At 40.3% G+C, this 19,857-nt stretch overlaps 1 protein-coding gene across 2 annotated transcripts in view; it reads right to left on the bottom strand.

Moving 5' to 3' along the window:
• LOC126253260 (methyltransferase-like protein 17, mitochondrial) overlaps positions 1-10,246 on the bottom strand; it is a 108,942-nt gene extending 98,696 nt beyond the window's left edge. For both annotated transcript variants that reach the window (XM_049954479.1, XM_049954470.1), the window contains exon 1: positions 10,107-10,246. In XM_049954479.1, coding sequence (XP_049810436.1) covers positions 10,107-10,242 — 136 coding nt within the window. In that variant the 5' untranslated portion in view covers positions 10,243-10,246. The remainder of the gene's footprint in view (positions 1-10,106) is intronic.
• Between the last annotated feature and the right edge of the window lie 9,611 nt (positions 10,247-19,857).

Genomic DNA, 19,857 nt, shown 5'->3' with positions numbered 1-19,857 from the left:
CTTTTTATCATTTGGTAGTCTTTGGATTTGAAAGTGCTGCCAGTAGCAGTGGAAGTTTATTCAGTGAAGTCAGACATGAATTCTAAGGCCCTGATTATGATTTATAAACCGGAAAATTAATTTTCCCATGGAATTTTTTATTTTATGTCCCATACAGCTGTGATTCATCCAAGACAAACCAAAATAACTTAAGTTTTTACTGACCTTAAATACTTGGTATACAAGGAAAAATCTAAGATACTTTAACATAAAGCCAGCCAGCCTACCTGCCACCCCCCCCCCCCCCCCTCTCTCTCTCTCTCTCTCTCTCTCTCTCTCTCTCTGCCCCCCCCCCCCCTCCCTATTTTAAGGGAAAATAGTAGTCTCTGGCACTTTGCGTCTTCTGCCAACAGTGAACAGTAGTTTGTTCATGCCAAAAACAGAGGTTACTGGCAAGGTAAAAGATGAGAAGGTATGATTTTGTCACAAGAAACACTCATACGAGCCACATTTGACACTCGTACAACAATGTTAAAAGAGTGCACAGCCAAAGTATTGATGTAGCGTTTTAAATAAAGCACTTGCTGTTACAACGTAATACACAACAATTTAAAACAATACACTGATAAACTATTATTATCGTGTAAGAGGAGATTTACAAAATACCATTTCCAAATCACATTCACATGCTGTAAAATAGTTTATTATGAGTCATTACTCTCACTTGTATTTTGTTAACTGCATAATATTTGCAGAAATGTTTGTTCAACCATGTCATTACCAACATGTGAAATGTCCTGGAGATTAACACCCACAGTGCTTTCTCCCTACATTACTGATGATTACTGAGATGAAGCAAGCTCCAGCAGATGCATCAGTGGCATAGAGGAGTCAGGGAGGATACCACCTCACATGGCAACCAAACATACATCTACATCTACATACATAATCTGCAATCCACCATATGGTGCGTGGCGGAGGGTACCTCGTACCACAACTAGTATCTTCTCTCCTTGTTCCACTCCCAAACAGAACAAGGGAAAAATGACTGCCTATATGCCTCTGTACGAGCCCTAATCTCTCTTACCTTAACTTTGTGGTCTTTCCACGAAATGTAAGTTGGCGGCAGTAAAATTATACTGCAGTCAGCCTCAAATGCTAGTTCTCTAAATTTTCTCAGTAGCGATTCATGAAAAGAATGCCTCCTTTCCTCTAGATACTCCAACTCGAGTTCCTGAAGCATTTCTGTAACACTCGCGTGACGATCAAACCTACCAGTAACAAATCTAGCAGCCCACCTCTGAATTGCTATGTCCTCCCTCAATCCGACCTGATAGGGATCCCAAATACTCGAGCAGTACTCAAGAATAGGTCATATTAGTGTTTTATAAGCGGTCTCCTTTACAGATGAACCACATCTTCCCAAAATTCTACCAATGAACCGAAGACGACTATCCGCCTTCCCCACAACTGCCATTACATACTTGTCCCACTTCATATCGCTCTGCAATGTTAAGCCCAAATATTTAATCGGCGTGACTGTGCCAAGCACTACACTACTAATGGAGTATTCAATCATTACAGGATTCTTTTTCCTATTCATCTACATTAATTTACATTTATCTATATTTAAAGTTAGCTGCCATTCTTTACACCAATCATAAATCCTGTCCAAGTCATCTTGTATCCTCCTACAGTCACTCAACGACGACACCTTCCCATACACCACAGCATCATCAGCAAACAGCCGCACATTGCTATCCACCCTATCCAAAAGATCATTTATGTAGATAGAAAACAACAGCAGACCTACCACACTTCCCTGTGGCACTCCAGATGATACCCTCACCTCCGATGAACACTGACCAATGAGGGCAACGTATTGGGTTCTATTACTTAAGAAGTCTTCGAGCCACTTACATACTTGGGAACCAATCCCATATGCTCATACCTTAGTTAGGAGTCTGCAGTGGGGCACCGAGTCAAACTCTTTCCGGAAGTCAAGGAATATGGCATCCATCTGATACCCTTCATCCATGGTTCACAAGATATCATGTGAAAAAAGGGCGAGTTGCGTTTCGCAGGAGCGATGCTTTCTAAAGCCATGCTGATGCATGGACAGCAAATTCTCTGTCTCAAGGAAATTCATTATATTCGAACTGAGAATATATTCGAGAATCCTGCAACAAACTGATGTTAAGGATATTGGTCTGTAATTTTGAGGATCCGTCCTTCTACCCTTCTTATATACAGGCGTCACCTGCGCTTTTTTCCAGTCGCTTGGGATTTTACGTTGGGCAAGAGATTCACGATAAATGGAAGCTAAGTAAGGAGCCAATGCAGTAGAGTACTCTCTGTAAAACCGAATTGGAATCCCATCAGGACCTGGCACTTTATTTATTTTCAACCCATTCAGCTGCTTCACAACCCCAAACTATGTCCTCCATACGGGAATCTGTACGAGACTCAAAACAGCAGTATGTTTGTACGATCCTCCTGTGTGAAAGATTTCTCAAATGCTAAATTTAAAATTTCAGCTTTCGTGCAATGAGAAGTCGTAAAGTTTTATCATCATCTCAAAAAAATTGTGTAATTAATTTTTTGTTTGTGTGAAGGTACATGTCTGTCATCCTGGTACACACTCAAAGCTCCATTCCACAGAGATATAGGACACTGCTAAAGGAGCCAAAAGGAAATGGCACAGTCTACTGATAAAGGACAGATGTGATGCACAATTTTGCTTTCATTCCTTACAATGGCACGGGGTTTTCGATGTTATACCAGTACTGCAGATATGTACACACTAAGAAGCAAAGTATTAATTAGATAACTTAACTTCTCGCAGTGATAATTGAAACTTTCTTATTACCTATCATACGAGAACAGAAATCAGGCTGGTTCAATGACTTCATCATAGACTGGGTTGGCAAAGTGATGACAGAGAAACTATGTAAAAGACCTTGTATGGTGTGAGACAGAGCATATTAATCAGAGTTAGGTTGGTGTCCACTAATCAGCAATGATACAAGGAAGAAGAGGCCTACATGTTGTACCCATCACAATGATAGGCATCTCTTCAACCAACTAGCCACAGGCATTGCAGTTCAACATAATTAACAATGGCAAACCTTTTGGCAGTCAGAAATGATTAGTAGTCCTATTGAAAACCCAACTCAGAAAAGTTCATTTGAAGGCAAGCTTACTTACTGCTCCAGAAGTGGAGATGATTAGCCCACCGAAGTTTGCTTGATATTTTCTATGTAAATTTCAGAAAAGAAAACGATCATAAGTGTATTTTGTAACTTCATAATTGCTTACTTATGCACATGATTAACATGTACATACTATGTCCTACCTCTAAACTGTTATTAATAATGTGCAAGATGACGGCCCTCTGGCTTATTCGTGAGCACGCTTGTGTATGGCTGTGATTTGTCCATCTAAAAGGGGGAACTGGGAGCATACATAAGCATCTGACAGCTAGGCACAGTGCAGAGCAGAAATGAGGTGGTGGTTGGAACAAAATATTGCTGTCAACTAGGCCTGTCATGGGTCTGTCCAAAGTGATGGACACACACACAAGCTGACTCAGGTCTCACAATAAGAGTTTATCAATCCATATAGATAAGTGATACTGTAAAATACAAATAGAAAGATTTCAAAGAAATAAAAAGAATTGGCCTGTGCACTGCTTAATAACATTATCACACCATGGAAAATCTGGGACGGGATAACAACAATACTATGAAAAAGGCAGATTGCTACTCACAATATAATGGGGATGCTGAATTGCTAGCAGGGTACAGGTGTGGGACAGGAAAGTGCTGCTTGTGGGAGGATGCAGGGACATGGTGGAGACAGTGTAGGGCAGCTGTGTGCAGTTGGGAGATTAGATTGGGGAGGAGGAAAGGGGCAGTTGGGGGTGAAAGGGGGGGGGGGCAGAAAACAAGAGCAGTAGAGGAGTGGTAAAAAGAGACTGGGTGAACAGATGAAATAGAAGTTCGTGTAGTGCTGGAATGGAAGAGGGGAAGGGGATAGGTGGGTGAAGTATAGGCACTAATGAACAGTGCAAGGCCAGTTGGTTGTGTGAACATAGGATATATTGCAGGGAGAGTTCCCACCGGGGCAATTCAGAAAAGTTGGTGTCGGTAGGAAGGATCCAGATGGTGCAGGCTTTGAAGCAGTCACTGAAGTGAAGAACACTGTGTTGAGTGGCATGCTCAGCAACTGAGTAGACCGGCTATCTCTTTGGGCACAGCTTTTGGGTGGCCACTAATGCAGATAGACAACTTGCTGGTTGTCAAGCCCACACAGAATGCAGCACAGCGGTTGCAGTTTTAACTTCTGCATCACATAATTGCTTTTACAGGTAGCCTTGCCTTTGATGGGGTAGGTGATGCTAGTGACCAGAATGATGTATGTGGTAGTGGTGGTGGGAGAATGTATAGGATAGGTCTATTACAGGGATATGAGCCATAAGGTAAGGGGTTGGGAGCAGGGGTAAAGTAGGGATGGATGAGGATATTGCGTAGGTTTGGTGGGCTGTGTTATACCTCTGTGGGAGGGGTGGGAAGTATAGTAGGTAGGATATTCCTCAATCCAGGGTACTATGAGAGGAATTCAAAACCTTGGCAGGGAATGTGATTCCACTGCTCCAGTCCTGGGTGGTACTGAGTTACAATGGGAATGTTCCATTGTGGCCAGACAGTGGCACTCTGGGAGATGGTGGGAGACTGGAGAGATGAGGCACAGGAGATCTGTTTTTGCACATGTTTGGAGGGTAATTTCAGTCTGTGAAGGCCTCAGTAATCCCCTTGCTATATTTGTAGAGAGACTGCTCATCATTATACATGCGAAGGCCACGGAAGGCTTGTCTGTACGGAAGGGACTTCTTGGTATGGGTGGCAGCTGTCAAATTGGAGGTATTGCTGGTGGTTGGTAGATTTGATATGGATGGAGGTACTGATGTGGCTATTTCCGAGGTGAAGATCAACATAAGATGTCGTCAATGTATCTGAACCAGGTGAGGGGTTTGGGATTCTGAATGGTTGGAAAGGATTCCTAATGTCCGACTGATTCCAAACCTATAATGTCCCTTCTGTTCACCATTACTAACTATACCCTCAGCCAAAATTACTTAACCTTTGAAGGAACCACCTACAAACCAATCCATGTTATGACAATGGGCACCCACATGACGCAATCCTATGCCAACAAATTCATGGACCATCTACAAGAATTCTTCCTAGACATCCACAAATTATCCACAACTTCAGAACACAAAAACCAAAAAACAAAACACAAACACACCAGCCTAATCATTTCTTTTCTTGTTCCACTCACAAATTGAGCTAGGGAAAAACGATTTTCTACAAGCCTACGTATGAGCCCTAATTTCTTGTATCTAACTTCACAGTCCTGATGCACTATGTATGTTGGCGACAGTAGAACAGTTCGGCAGTCAGCTTCAAATGCCGGTTCTCTAAATTTTCTCAACAGTGTTTCTTGAAAAGAACATCGCCTTACCTCCAGGGTTCCCATTTGAGTTCCCAAAGCATCTCTGTAGCACGTGATGTTCAAACCTACCGGTAACAAATCTAGCAGCCCACCTCTGAATTACTTCGATGTCTTCCTTCAATCCGACCTGGTACAGATCCCAAACACTCAAGAATAGGTCCCACCAATGTCCTATATGTGGTCTGCTTTACAGATGAACCACTATTTCCTAAAATTCTCCCAATAAACTGAAGTCAACCTGCACCTTCCCTACCACAGTTGTCACATGCTCGTTCATTCTTAAATTGCTTTGCAATGTTATGCCCAGATATTTAAACGACTTGACTGTGTCATGCGGACCACTAGTAATACCGTGTCCGAATATTACAGGTTTTTTCTTCCTATTCTTCAGCATTGACTTACATTTTCCCACATTCAGGGCTAGCTACCATTCATCACGCCAACTGGAAAATTTGTCTATGTCATCTTGTATCCTCCTACAGTCACTCAACTTCGACACCTTACAGTACACCACAGAACCATCAGCAAACAACCGCAGATTGCTGCCCACCAAATCATTTATGTGTATAGAGAGCAATAGGGGTACTAAACACTTCCCTGGAGCACTCCTGACGATACCCTCATCTCCCATGAACACTCTCCATGAAGGACAACATACTGATTTCTATTCTTAACTAGTCTTCGATCCACTCACATACCTATGAACTTATTTCATATGCTCGTACCTTCATTAACAGCCTAAAATGGGGCACCATACCAAATGAAACTTCCTGGAAGATTAAAACTGTGTGCTGGACTGAGACTCAAACTCGGGACCTTTGTCTTTCACAGGCAAGTGCTCTACCAACTGAGCTACCCAAGCATGACTAACAACCCGTCCTCACAGCTTCAATTCTGCCAGTGCCTTGTCTCCAACCATCCAAACTTCACAGAAGCTCATCAGCGAACCTGGTAGAGCACTTGCCTGTGAAAGGCAAAGGTCCTGAGTTCGAGTCTCGGTCCAGCACACAGTTTTAACTGGCCAGGAAGTTTCATATCAGCACACACTCCACTGCAGAGTGAAAATCTCATTCTGGAAGCATCCCCCAGGCTGTGGCTAAGCCATGTCTCCGCAATATCCTTTCTTCCACGAGTGTTAGTTCTGTAAGGTTCACAGAAGAGCTTCTGTGAAGATAGGAGGGTAGGAGACAAGGTACTGGTAGAGTTGAAGCTGTGAGGACGGGTTGTGAGTCATGCTTGGGTAGCTCAGCTGGTAGAGCATTTGCCCGCAGTCTGAGTTCGAGTCTTAGTGAGGCACACAGCTTTAATCTGCCAGGAAGTTCCATATCAGTGCACACTCCACTACAGAGTGAAAAATCTCAAACTGTATCAAATGTTTTCCAGAAATTTAGAAATGTGGAATCTGCCAGCTGCCATTCATCAATAGTTCACAGTATATCATGTGACAAAAGTGCAAGTTGAGTTTTGCATGAGCGATGCCTTTTAGAAACATGGTGATTCATGAACATAAGCTTCGCAGACTCAAGAAAGTTTGTTATATTCGAACTGTGAATATGTTCCAAGGATTCTGCAGCAAATAGAAGTTACGGATAGTGGACTGTAATTTTTTACCCTTCTTATATACTGGAATCACCTGTGCCTTTTTCCATCCCGATTTAGGTTTTCTGCGATTTTCCTAAATTGCTTCAGGAAAATGCCAGTATGGTTCCTCTGAAAGCTCACGACCACTTTCCTTCCGCATCCTTATATAATCCAAGCTTGTGCTCCATTTCTAATGACCTCGTTGTCGACAGGACGTTAAACACTAATCTCCTCCTCCTCCCACATTCAACACAACTCAACCCTTCCCCTTCATCCAAACATTAACTAACCACTTTTAGCCTATACATTTTACCCTCAAACATCATATACTTAAAACAGCAACAATTATCAAGCACACTTCTCCTACAACTATACTCATCAAGATGAGATGAGACTGCAGAGTCAAAGTGCACCTCTTCCCCCTCCCTATAACAGATCCCCCTTTGAATAATCCTTAAATTCTGAACTATGATTAACACTCAAATACTAAAAACCCCTAAGGTGATAAAAATTCCCATAAGAAGAAAAACAAGCACAAATGATGGCAGATCCCTCCACAATATATCGCTCTATTAACCCCACCATAACCCATTTTGTCCAACGGACCATCACCTTAAAAACATCATCATAACACCCACCTCCAGAGACAACAGCCCCCACACCCATGTCCCCACAGGATGATGACTCCCCCAATGCATAGCCTTACTAACAGAGATGTATCTATTTCTACACCCCTGCCCCTCCTCCCAAAGACTTTCTACACTTAATAAATTCACTACACACTTCATGACAGAACAAATACCAGTCCAACACATACCTACTACTCACACCAGTCTCATGCACCAGGATAATGATAGCACCAACAGTATGTCACCAACACTACATTACACAAGGTCAGCTTAGGCTGCTTAAAACTGGAACCCCTCCTAATTGATCTCAAAACATTTCCTCAATGATGAACTCTAGGCAATTTCATCAGCACCCCACACTGGCAGTACCTAACAGGAAGCAAACTAAGCAATTGTAGAAATTTTATGACAAGAGCCCTATCTTCTTCCATAGTGGCATCTAACGACCAAGTCCTAAATTTCACAGTCACATCAACATCTACAAATAAACAACAAATGCACAAAATTCAATTTCACAAGTGAACAAACTACAAACCATGAACTAACAGCCCCAAAACTGAAAACAATAACAACTGAAATTGAAAATTACTCACTAATAAACCAAGAACCTTCAAAAAAGCACTGTGGAGCAAAGAAAAATTCCAATATGAAACACTTGAAAACATCACTGGAAAAATTCATTATACCAGTACAACACACTCCAATACCATGACACACACCACTGAAACAACCCAACAACACTGTACCATTATTACAAAATGCACAGCAAGGTGGCAGAGTGGTTAGCACACTGGACTCTCATTTAGGAGGACAACAATTCAAACCTGGGGCCAGCCATCTTGATATTGTTTACCATGATTTCCCTAAATTCCTCCACGCAAATGTCGTGATAGTTCCAGGCACAGCCGATTTCCTTTCCCATCCTTGACAAAATTGGAGCTTTTGCTCCATCTTTAATGACCTCAATGTCAACGGGTCGTTAAATCATAATCTTCCTTCTTTCCAAAATGAATTACAAACCAAACATCCAACACCAAAGTGCACCACCATACTACAACATGCCCTCTATAAACATAATCAATTTCAAACATGCCACACTTCCATGATGCCACTCAATATGATACAGTAACGTCGTGGGTCAAAGCAGACAAGTGGAATCACAGCAAGCAGTAGGCAACTATTAGAGGCAGAGAGAGAGAGATAGATAGAGATAGATAGAGATAGAAGTTTATCAGTTACAGATAAATGAAACAATACACAAACCAAAACATGTTTCTTTCAGTCTTCATGGCAGCTCTACAGAAATTTCAAATACTTGTCGGATTAAATTTGGCCTGATCCCATTTTCTGGAACATTATTTTATGAATAAGCGGATATTTCTAAATCATTTAGTACAGACATTGATACAGTTTTCATTGAAACAAGCATAATAATAATGCTCCCAATGCTTAGAAGATATTCGGAGTGGGCTTATAAAATAATTGACAAGAAAATTGACAAAGTATAATTAAAGAAAAAGGAAAACCAACATTTTTTATAATAAGGGTCAGAAACTCCCAACATTTGGCTAGAGCAATTTCTGGTTTAAATCAAATAAATCTTGGACTGCTCAGTGAGGATATGAATGAGAGTCTTGTGAGCAAAACACTGAGTTACAAAACACACACACACACAACACCCTTACGTCACGGGTCAGAGTGGGATCGGACGCTTCTGTTGACCCATAAATATCTAAAACTATACAAAAACAACTATCAAGAAAATGATTACAAGGTTCATAAATTAAATATAATTAAAGAATGGGATTCACAGACAGCCAAAATGATAGGTGAGTCACTTTATTACAAAAACTAGTTCATGTATTTTATGTCAGAGGCACATGGTTTTTGTTTTTCATTCTTTAGTTAACACACTGGATATACAAGGCATACTGTATAAACAATCATAAAAATCGAAGATAGTATGGATCTTGGAATGAAGAAACTAATGAACAGCACATAGTCGATACTATTTGAAAGCCATCTGTGATACAGAAATTTCGTTAAACACTCTAACATTCTACCAAAAGCAACAGATTTTGCATAACTAATCGAATACATACAATGAAAGAGATGCTGTAAAACTTATGTGCACTATGGTAACCAGTAGCACTCTCCCTAGTGTGCGTTAAAGATTCATAAGAGAAGAAAGATAATTTCTGCAGATTGGTATGAATGTAAAACCACTGTTAGTCAAGACATTCGAAAGCACTGAAAGGTCTGGAGCGGATTTACGAAGAACGGTTGAGCGTAGCCACATGCATATTGCTATAAACGTACAGGACAATACATGAAGCAAAATGCAACATTTTACTTTCCTTCATTTAAGAAAACTGCTATTAAGGTTAACAAGTAACTTGCCTTTCGTGACAGGCGCAAAATTTTCTGCGGTATATCGGCTTTCACTCTCATGTTTGTAAACAAATATCAGTTTCTCTAACAAACCCAAAGATACTTTCAAATTTTCAATTCTTTGGTGACAACCTGAGATGTACATCTGAGCATCAGCAGCATTCGAGAGAGACAGGCTGTGAATGCGGACTACCGAAGACAAATGTATCTGCGGTTAGTTCATTGCGATGGTACACGGTGGTAGCCCAACAGTCTAAGACTGTGGTAGCCCCTAGCCATTCTAGAAGGTGAACTAAAGCTGGAGGCCTTCAAGTATCTTCAAATTGTACTTTCAATGCAGTTTTGCAAGCTATTACTGAGTTATTTAACCCTCGTGACAATGTGCCAACTCTATCCTCGCTACTTACGCGAATTTCATAAGAGGTAATCAGTTCTTCACAACAACAAAAAAATGGTTCAAATAGCACTGAGCACTATGGGACTTAACATCTGTGACCATCAGTCCCCTAGACTTAGAACTACTTAAACCTAACTAACCTAAGGACATCACACACATCCATGCCAGAGGCAGGATTCGAACCTGCGACCGTAGCGGCCACGCGGTTCCAGACTGAAGCGCCTAGAACCGCTCGACCACACCGGCCGGCCAGCTCTTCACCACCAAGAGATTTTTTGAGTATGTCTACCTCATTATGTCAATCGCGCTAGGTGGTTTAGTCAAGTACCTGACCATTAAACGAAATATCTGGGGTTTAATGCTGTACTGATGCAGGAAATTGTTCTCTCATCTCTTGCAAGGAAGTGTTGCAATGAAGAACGCCAAGTTGCACAATGATACAGAGTCCACATTAAATTAGATAACTAATTTCTTAGGTCGTAACATGTTAATGGCACACTACAGGCAATATAGCAATACCGGCGGCAGCAATATTCATTTATTACTGTGCCCTCTGTATCAAAACCAGTACCAGTACTCTGCAAACCATTGTGAAATGCTTGGCAGAATATACTTCCCACTGTACCACATATTAAAAATTCTGTTATACCGTTCACCCATTCACATGTAAAAGAATAACGCCATAAATGCTTTTCTCAGCGATGCAATTAGTCGAATCTCGTAATTGCGGTTCCTTCAGGAGTGATGCGTAGGAGGCTGTTGCGCTTTCCTAGATCCTCCATTTAATACTCGTTCTTGACATATTGTATGTAGGCTTCCAATGCAGAACTGGTGTCTTTCTTCGAACGTTTGTTTATGTTCAGAATTCACTGTCGGTCCAATATCGTACAGGTTCGCATGCTACAGAAATTTCTGAGATGGGACACTCAAGCGGTTTGTAAGCATACCTCTCTACATATGTTCCCGTTAACAGTTCTTGGGGCATGGTACTACAAAAACTGGAACTAATTTCCTTTTCACTCTGGGTCTTTCATTTTTCGAAGATTCCATTGTCTACCTTCAAAGTCCCTTTCACCGCAGGAATCCCATGTTACTGGTAATGTTCCGGACTGTGTTTCTTATCTAATGATTTCACTTGCTGCATGCATTTGCAGTGTACACTACCTACACTCCACAACGTAGTTCTATGATAATCGCAGATTACGACTTTACTTGCTGGACAGTGTTCCAGTAATACCAAGAAGTGCATGATCATTTTTGTTACAGTATTAGCGCAACTTGCTGTGTTAATCTATAAATATTATTTTAAATTTTTGTGACCAGCAACCACACCTAATGTAGCAAATACATTTTTATAAATAACTTTCCTTGAATCCAACGTTTTCCGTCTGTCTGAATACAAAATTATTATGGGTCCTGATGCAGCTGATCATTAATCCCCTCCCTTTCATTTCCTTTCTCCTCCTCCACCTTCAGTTTACATACAAAATTATTATGTTAACATCTTTGGTGTTGCACACGTTTGGACTTATAATGGTAACAATAAATAAATACAAGTCTTCACCACAAATACTGTTATATAAAAACAATGAAAGGTAGTACCTTTACAACAAGTAATGTGATGAGCGCTATGCAAACTTCACTGATGTTTTTTCTTCATCATGACTTCCATTACTCACCACAATGTCAGAACTGCTTCTATGTCACCTTTTCCAGCACTGAAGTCAAACTCATCTTCACCAAGTATGTCTTAAAATTTTTCTACTATTCAGTCATACAATTTTTTCGCTCCACAGTTAGCAAGTGTGATTTGTCAGATTAATCGCCCAATAGCATTCACATTTATCTGCAAGTGTATTCTTTGATAAGGTGAAGACAATATGTTTCTGGAAATCCAGTGGTTAAGTTATACAGTTTGTAGGTTTTTGACAAGTCTTAAATCCTACACTTCCCACAGAATTCCCTGCCAGTAATTCTGCAGGCTACATGATCGACTTCTTCAAACTTGTATGAGCTTATATCATTCAGCTCTCTGTCAGGCTATAACTGGATCACCAATTTCTACCCCATCAACTTCCTTCTCCTCTTACATCACATGTTGAGATAGCTTTCCCCCTTTTCTCGTTGCAGTCCTGTTAATTGTCTACATTTTCTACTGTATGTAACAGAGATTTCCTTTCTGCAACTCATAGATTTTCTTCTATCCATAAGCTTAGGTACACTATCTGATTAAACATATCTGACTACCTATTAGTACACATTAATATGGAGTGTGTCCACCCTTCACCTTTGTTATTGCTTGAATTCAGTTGGAAACATTTTCAATGAGTCATCTGAATGTCTTTGAAGGAATGGCAGGCCATTTTTTGTCAATAGAGGAAACCCATGCTGACACAAACAATAACAACTCAGAACTGCTCCTACACATTACACAGTATAGAATACTCGAAAATTGTGTTCATATCCTTCTGTATCTAGTATTTTAAGTGTGATAAGGGCACCACATCCTAACCACAAAAAACGCCTTTGTGGTGCTATAAATATCGGGGGCTGATTACCACATGAGCATGCATCATATACTTATATACTAACCTGTATTCAATTAACATATTGGTACAAACTTTCCTCATACAGTCAGCACTGTTTGATGACCACCAGACTTATTAACTGCTGACTTTTGTCATTTTTCTTGAGTTATCATTACCTTGTTCTCTGATGATGCTTTGTAATTGCCTCATACTACTAATACTTGTAAATTTCTTGTGTTACCATTGTGGAATTATCTTAAGTCACTATGGTGGAACAGACCTTTAATCCTTCCATTAACGGGGTCGGCTAGCAAGTAACATCCTGTGTGCAGCTTCCTGACAATAACATATGGGGCTTCATAAACGCGCTGCCACTTACGATTTTTCTTTCGTAGCTTCCATGGTTTAAAATGAGTCCTTAGTAAGATTCTCTCACCTTCTCTATATTCAATAATCTTATGTACCTTTCTGTCAAATGCTTTCTTACGGAGGTTTGCATACGTTGTCAGTGAAATCAATGCCTGCCTGATTTTTGTGTCTAAACTAGTTTCTTGGTCTTCCACCTTAGGAAGAGTATTGATCCATTCATTTCGCTCTTTGTTGGCTGACATGAGTTAATACGGTGTGAAGCCTGTTGACAAGTGTGGGAGATTATTAATAATCTCTTCAAACGGAGTAACAAATTCGTCCCACTTAGTCTGCCTGTTAGGAAAATAGGTCGTAATGAATCGATTGAATTCCTTGACTATTTTCTCAGTCAGATTCGATTGAGGTCAGTAATAGGATATTGAAATTTGGTGAATGCCGTGGCGAGCGAGGAACTGACGCCAAGTACGACAGGTGAAGGTCGAACCATTGTCGGACAGCATCGACTCAGGTACGCCGAATCGTGGTAAATAATCACTTTCCAAATGCCGTACAATTGGCCTGGCACAAGAATATTTTGCTGCATACAATCTAATGTGTTTTGTAAAATTGTCGAGAATGGCTATTAGATACTTTACACCCCCCCCCCCCCCCATCCAGTAGGGAACGGTGCACCCAAATCAATACTCAGGAGTTGGTTTGTTTTTTTCGGAAGAACAGGATTGAGGGGAATCAACATAGAAAGGTTTAGTGCTTTTGCCTTCTGGCAGATTGTACAAACTCTTAGCAACTTATGTACTTCGTGATGCAGATTTGGAACATAACAATATGAAGAAATTTTTCTTTTACATTTCTCTGGGCCATAGTGACCCCAGGAAATGTGTTGTGAGCCACAATAGATGTTCAACAAAACCTTTTGGAATACATACGCACCATCTTTCGATCGGTCCGGAAGTTTTGTGAAATAGAACTTGATTATGTGATTTATAAAATCTCGACACTTTATGTTTAGGCTTTTCTGTGAGGATCTGCTTAACTTTTCTCCATTTTGGATCAGTATCTTGGAGAGCTCGGATATCTTTACACAACTGAAGAAAATATTTTCTGTGGATCAGGTCTTTCAGTAAGAGTATCCGATAATTAGATATTTGTTCCACTAACTCGCTGGTTTCAGGCAATCCTTCTCGTGATCGGGATAAAGTGTCGGCAAAGATATTATCTTTTCCTTTAATATACACTATTTGAAAATCATATTCTTGTAGAAACATGCGCCACCTGGTTAAGCGGGGATGTTGAAGTTTGCACGTTTGAAGAAAAGAGAGTGCCTGATGATCAGAAAATACTTTGACCATCTTACCATAGATGTAATAGTTAAATCTTTTAAATGCCCAGATGATGGCAAGGGCTTCGAATTTCCGTAACAGAATATGACTTCTCACATTCTGATAAGACTCGACTAGCGAAGCTGATTACTTGAACTTGCTCACATCCATCAACGATGTCGATTTGGAACAAACAGGATCCAATGCCCGCAGACGAAGCATCGGACATAATACAAAATTCTTTATCCATCTTAGGATGATGAAGGATAGTACTGTTAACAAGACTATTTTTAATTTGTTAAAACCCTTTCTGGCACTCAGAATCCCAATTCCAATACACATTCTTTCTTAACAGATCATGGAGAGCTTCATTATTCATTGCCTGACTCGATATGAAACCTCTGAAACATGACGCAATGCCTAAAAAACCTTTCAGCTCTCTTTTTGTGGTGGGTGTGGGAAAATTCTTAATCGCTGCCAACTTCCCAGGATCAGGCCTAATCTCTTCTGCTGTGATGATATGTCCTAAGAACTTGATCTCACTCTAACCGAATTTTGACTTTTGAAGATTGACCGTGACTCCATAATTTATAAAGCTTTTAAATATTTTCTGCTGTGTCATCACATGGTCTTCCCATGTTTTCGAAGCTATTAGGACGTCATCCACATACTTCACCCAATAACTCCGGTCCTAAAACATAGTCTAAAACATAGTGTAACAACTCCAGAACTCATATTCAGTCCAAAGGGCATGACTGTAAATTGATAAGATCGGCCTGCAAATATGAATGCCGTGTATTTTCTTGACTCAGGCGCTTGCTCTCACCTGCCAATTACTGTTTTTAAGTCAATTGTGATGAGGAATTTAACTCCATTAAACTTCTGCAAGTGTTCTTCCAGGGCTTCGGGTCTCGTTCGAATCGGCACTATTATTTTGTTTATCAGTCTTGCGTCTAACACTTATCTCACATTTCCATCAGATTTTAAAACTGATAACAAGGGGCTCGAATACGGAGAAAGTGACGGCTCAATAACATTCCAGAGTAACATTATCGTAATCTCACGTTTGACAGCTTGACGTCGTGATTGGGGGACTGCGTAGCTCGTTTTGCAGTAGGTCTTATGGCGAAGCACGGCCATACGATACTCATAACCCTTTATTACTCCAGGTTTGTTGGAGAATATCTCCACATGACTAACTAGAAAGTCAAAATGTTCATTCCTTTGATACTTAGTCAAACCAGTCGCTTCAAAAGCTTTGTTATCCAACTCAGTCTTGTCAGGTAGTAGGTCTACATATTCGTCCCCACGAATATCTACAGAATTGGTTTCATCATCTGGCCGTCCGTAACTTTGTCTGTCAGTGAAGTACTGCACCTTAAATTGACATTTGTTAAGCACTGTAGATAATTGTGTGTTAAGTTTCCGTACTGTGGCCGTTGTGTACTATCCATAGGATTGTACCGTTGTTTATTATTATCTTTCGGTCGAAACTGTCCATTTCCGTACGACACCTGTTGATTTTTGTAGCCGCCGGACCGCGCGCTCTTCATTGCCATTGTTGACCGCGTACCCTCCACTATTTCGCCTGCTCACTTCATTCGGAGCGCTACCAACACTTGCTACCACGTCTTCGCGAATCAAATCCAATGAGTCCAATATGGAAAGAAATGCTTCGGTATCGTCCTCGGAAACATTATCTAATTTCTCCCTTACATAGATGGGCAATTTTGTTTTCAAAATCATGATCGCGTCTTTATTTGTAACTGGCGAGTCCCAGAATTTAATTTTTGCTAAATATTTTTCGAAATATCTTCTGAGTCTGCTGGGTTTCAAATTGAACATTTCGACATTGAACACTTCTTTTCCTAAGCGCTGCTGAACACCATCACTCCAAAATTTGTTCAGAAACGTCCGCTCGAATTCATTATAGCTCCTGCACTTGTCTGTCATTTCTATTCCCCATAAGGCGGCATCTCCTGTTATATACCCCGTTACAAACCGTATTCTTTGCTTGTCTGTCCAACTGTTCGGAAATACTCCAGAGAAGTTTCGCAAAAATACGATCGGGTGTATGTCACGTTTTTGCGGGTGAAAGGTTCGAAATGTTTTGTGTTTCTATACACTTCCCTCATGCATTTGGGTTATGAGTGCTGGTGGGCTGTTCAATTCGGTGTGGTTACGCACTGTGTCTGTCGGACTGTGGAATGACGTGTGATCAAGTGGATGTCTGTTATGAATTTGCCTACTGTCATTTCGGTATGGGGAATGATTCCATTCGCTACCCATCGGGTGTGAGGGACTTTCCACTTTGTTCTTTAGTGTCTGCATCTCTTCAATGACCTGCTGCTTCCATTGAGGAAGGTCTTCTGCCAAAGTTCGCCTTATCTGTCCTAGCTCAGATAACAAGGTGTCTCCCGATTTTCCTGGTTTCGCCAAAAGATCATAAGTAACTTCCCTTACTACTTCCTTCAGTTCTGTCTTTACCTTTTTTTCTATCACATGGTCTTTGGTTTTTATCCACTCTGTGTAGTGGACGGATAACGCTTCGGCGTGAGCCTTTACAGTAATTTTTTGTGCTCATCTATGTCAAGTGAGTCTACTTGCTTCGTTAAATCATCTATCTCCTTTCCCAACCAGTTTCACGGCGCTGACCTCCTTTGACAAGATATCACAATTACCCTTTAATACTACAGTTTCGTTATGATATGCTTCTACCGTGGCATTAATTTCACCCTTGGCAGCTCCTAGTGCTGCATCAAATTTATTAGATACCTACTTGTCCTCAGCCTCAACCTGTTTACGGATCTGAGTTTTACTGCTTCGATTTGCCTACTTATTTCCAACATGACCTCGCCCAATTGGGTATTCAGATCAGCTTTGAAGTCGGTAGTTATTTCAGTTTTTACCACTTCAAATTGTTTACTTAAATCGGTAAAAGCTCGCATTAGTTCTTTCCTGCTTTCCTCCTCTCCTTCAGCTCTCTCTCTCTTGCTTTTCGTACCTTTTCTAACCGCAATTGTTTCTTTTCCCTATCATTATTTGCCATACAAGGGAATCGTTTGAATTGTTTGGTCTGTGTCAATCATACCACCGGCGTTAGCCTCCGCCTCCACTCGCATGCTAATTGCACGTGAGCGCAACGAATATTGTGTGCTGTTCATATCGTCACTGTCACCTGCTGAAGGGATTAATTTCTGTTTACCTTCCGCCATCTCGCGGTGTCTTTTTGTCATCAGTATTATGTCAGCTACACACGGTCTGCTATGAGGGGTCGTCTGTCCTTTGCTTGTGACGTCAGGTCACGTTCTGTCTGTCAAGTATGGGAGTTGCACTCACCTAACAAGCGACTGTGAACTGAAGCGGAGAAGACAAAATGGAAGACGGGTACACTAAACAACAATGAAACGCTGAATTAGCACACAGCGCTAGCATTTTACATGTAACACGACGCCACATTTACACATTGACATCAAGACTCAATAATGGGATTTAGACACTACGTTGCAAATCCTACTAAATTTTGACGAAAAAAATAATTTTAAGCTGATTTTTTAAATGTGCAGATGGAAATAAAAGGAAGAATGGTAATGCAGCTCGAAAGACAACTATACTACTGAAGTGTCACAACTGCATATGAAATTTTTTCTTAACTTACGTTTGATGTCTTGAAAGTCGGCAACTGGGTATAAAATTTCTCCATTTCCGCCGTCGGCTCGTCTTTCCTCTCTGAAATTTTCGTCCACAATTTTTTAAACGCGTGGTGTGCACATGAAAAATAAATGTATTGTTAGATACATCTATATTAGCAGAGAACACAAGAGGACTGATTTTCGTGATTTCAGTCAAGTCCCTGTTCGGGCGCCAAGTGTAGTGTTTTTTTTTTAATTATATTTTGATTAAATTATTATTCTCTTGTGAAGATTCGGAAATCTGTTGTGAGTTTTGCACCCCTTTTTGGCGGGAAGAGCAAAGACTGTTCAAAAAACTTAAGTACTGCAAGTTATAGTTTATCTATACTTCACCTGAAATCGTATGCAAGATTAAGAACAGAGTTCGCATTGCCACTTAATTGATTTGTGTCGTGATAATGTTCGATCATGACCGGATAAGAGACATAGCAACAACAAACAGAGAAACTTAAAGGACCAGACATAGCTCGAAATTTTCTTTGCTATACTACACCACACATTAAAACAAGTGGGATTGAAATCACAAACAAGGTAAATAGCAATGCGCCTTTTGCCTTAACTATGACGTTTGCCGACATGCAGTCAGTCCCTGGTAGCTGTATGAAAACTATAAAAACACCGTGATTTCTGTTGCCATTAATAGGAGATGATAAGTATAGAAATACTTTAATTAATAAGCAGACACTATAGCATTTGAGAGCACAATAACCAATTTAATTACTTAGTCAGTATTTCTAGCAATAGGCTCCGTACATTTCAATTTTATATCTTGCTTGCTGTTTCTTTAAATAAAGTCCTTTAACATTTTCGACATTTCATCTTAGCTGCACACATAAATTCTTACATAGCACTGCACAATAGTAATATTTTATAATAACTAATTAGTGATTGCAGACAATGCCATACACACGTCCGCCATCTTTAAAAAATATCACGACTCTGTTAACAGAAGAGGATTACAATTCTTCAGCTGTCACAAAATAAGAAACACAAAATATCTCTATCGATAAAATTATCGATAAAAATTATGAACAATTAATATTCCGCGCCATGGTGCATAAGGTATTCTTTGAAATATTAGGTGGTCGCTGCTCAGCGACGATCTAAGAATTTTTTCACACAGATGGGTTTTTTGAACCAGCGTGGTTAGATTATCGAATGTAAGTTTATTTAAGCTATCGAAACAGATACTAATATTAGAAACTCATAGATTTTCTTCTATCCATAAGCTTAGGTACACTATCTGATTAAACATATCTGGCCACCTACTAGTACACATTAATATGGAGTGTGTCCACTCTTCACCTTTGTTATTGCTTGAACTCTGTTGGAAACATTTTCAATGAGTCATCTGAATGTCTTTGGAGGAATGGCAGACCATTTTTTGTCAACAGAGGAAACCCATGCTGACACAAACAATAACAATCTCAGAACTGTTCCTACACATTACATAGT

This window comes from Schistocerca nitens, chromosome 1 (genome assembly GCF_023898315.1).
Source record: "Schistocerca nitens isolate TAMUIC-IGC-003100 chromosome 1, iqSchNite1.1, whole genome shotgun sequence".
NCBI classification, from domain to species: Eukaryota; Metazoa; Arthropoda; class Insecta; order Orthoptera; family Acrididae; genus Schistocerca; species Schistocerca nitens.
The sequence above is the reverse complement of the archived record's forward strand: the minus strand, read 5'-3'. Positions and strand labels throughout refer to the sequence as shown.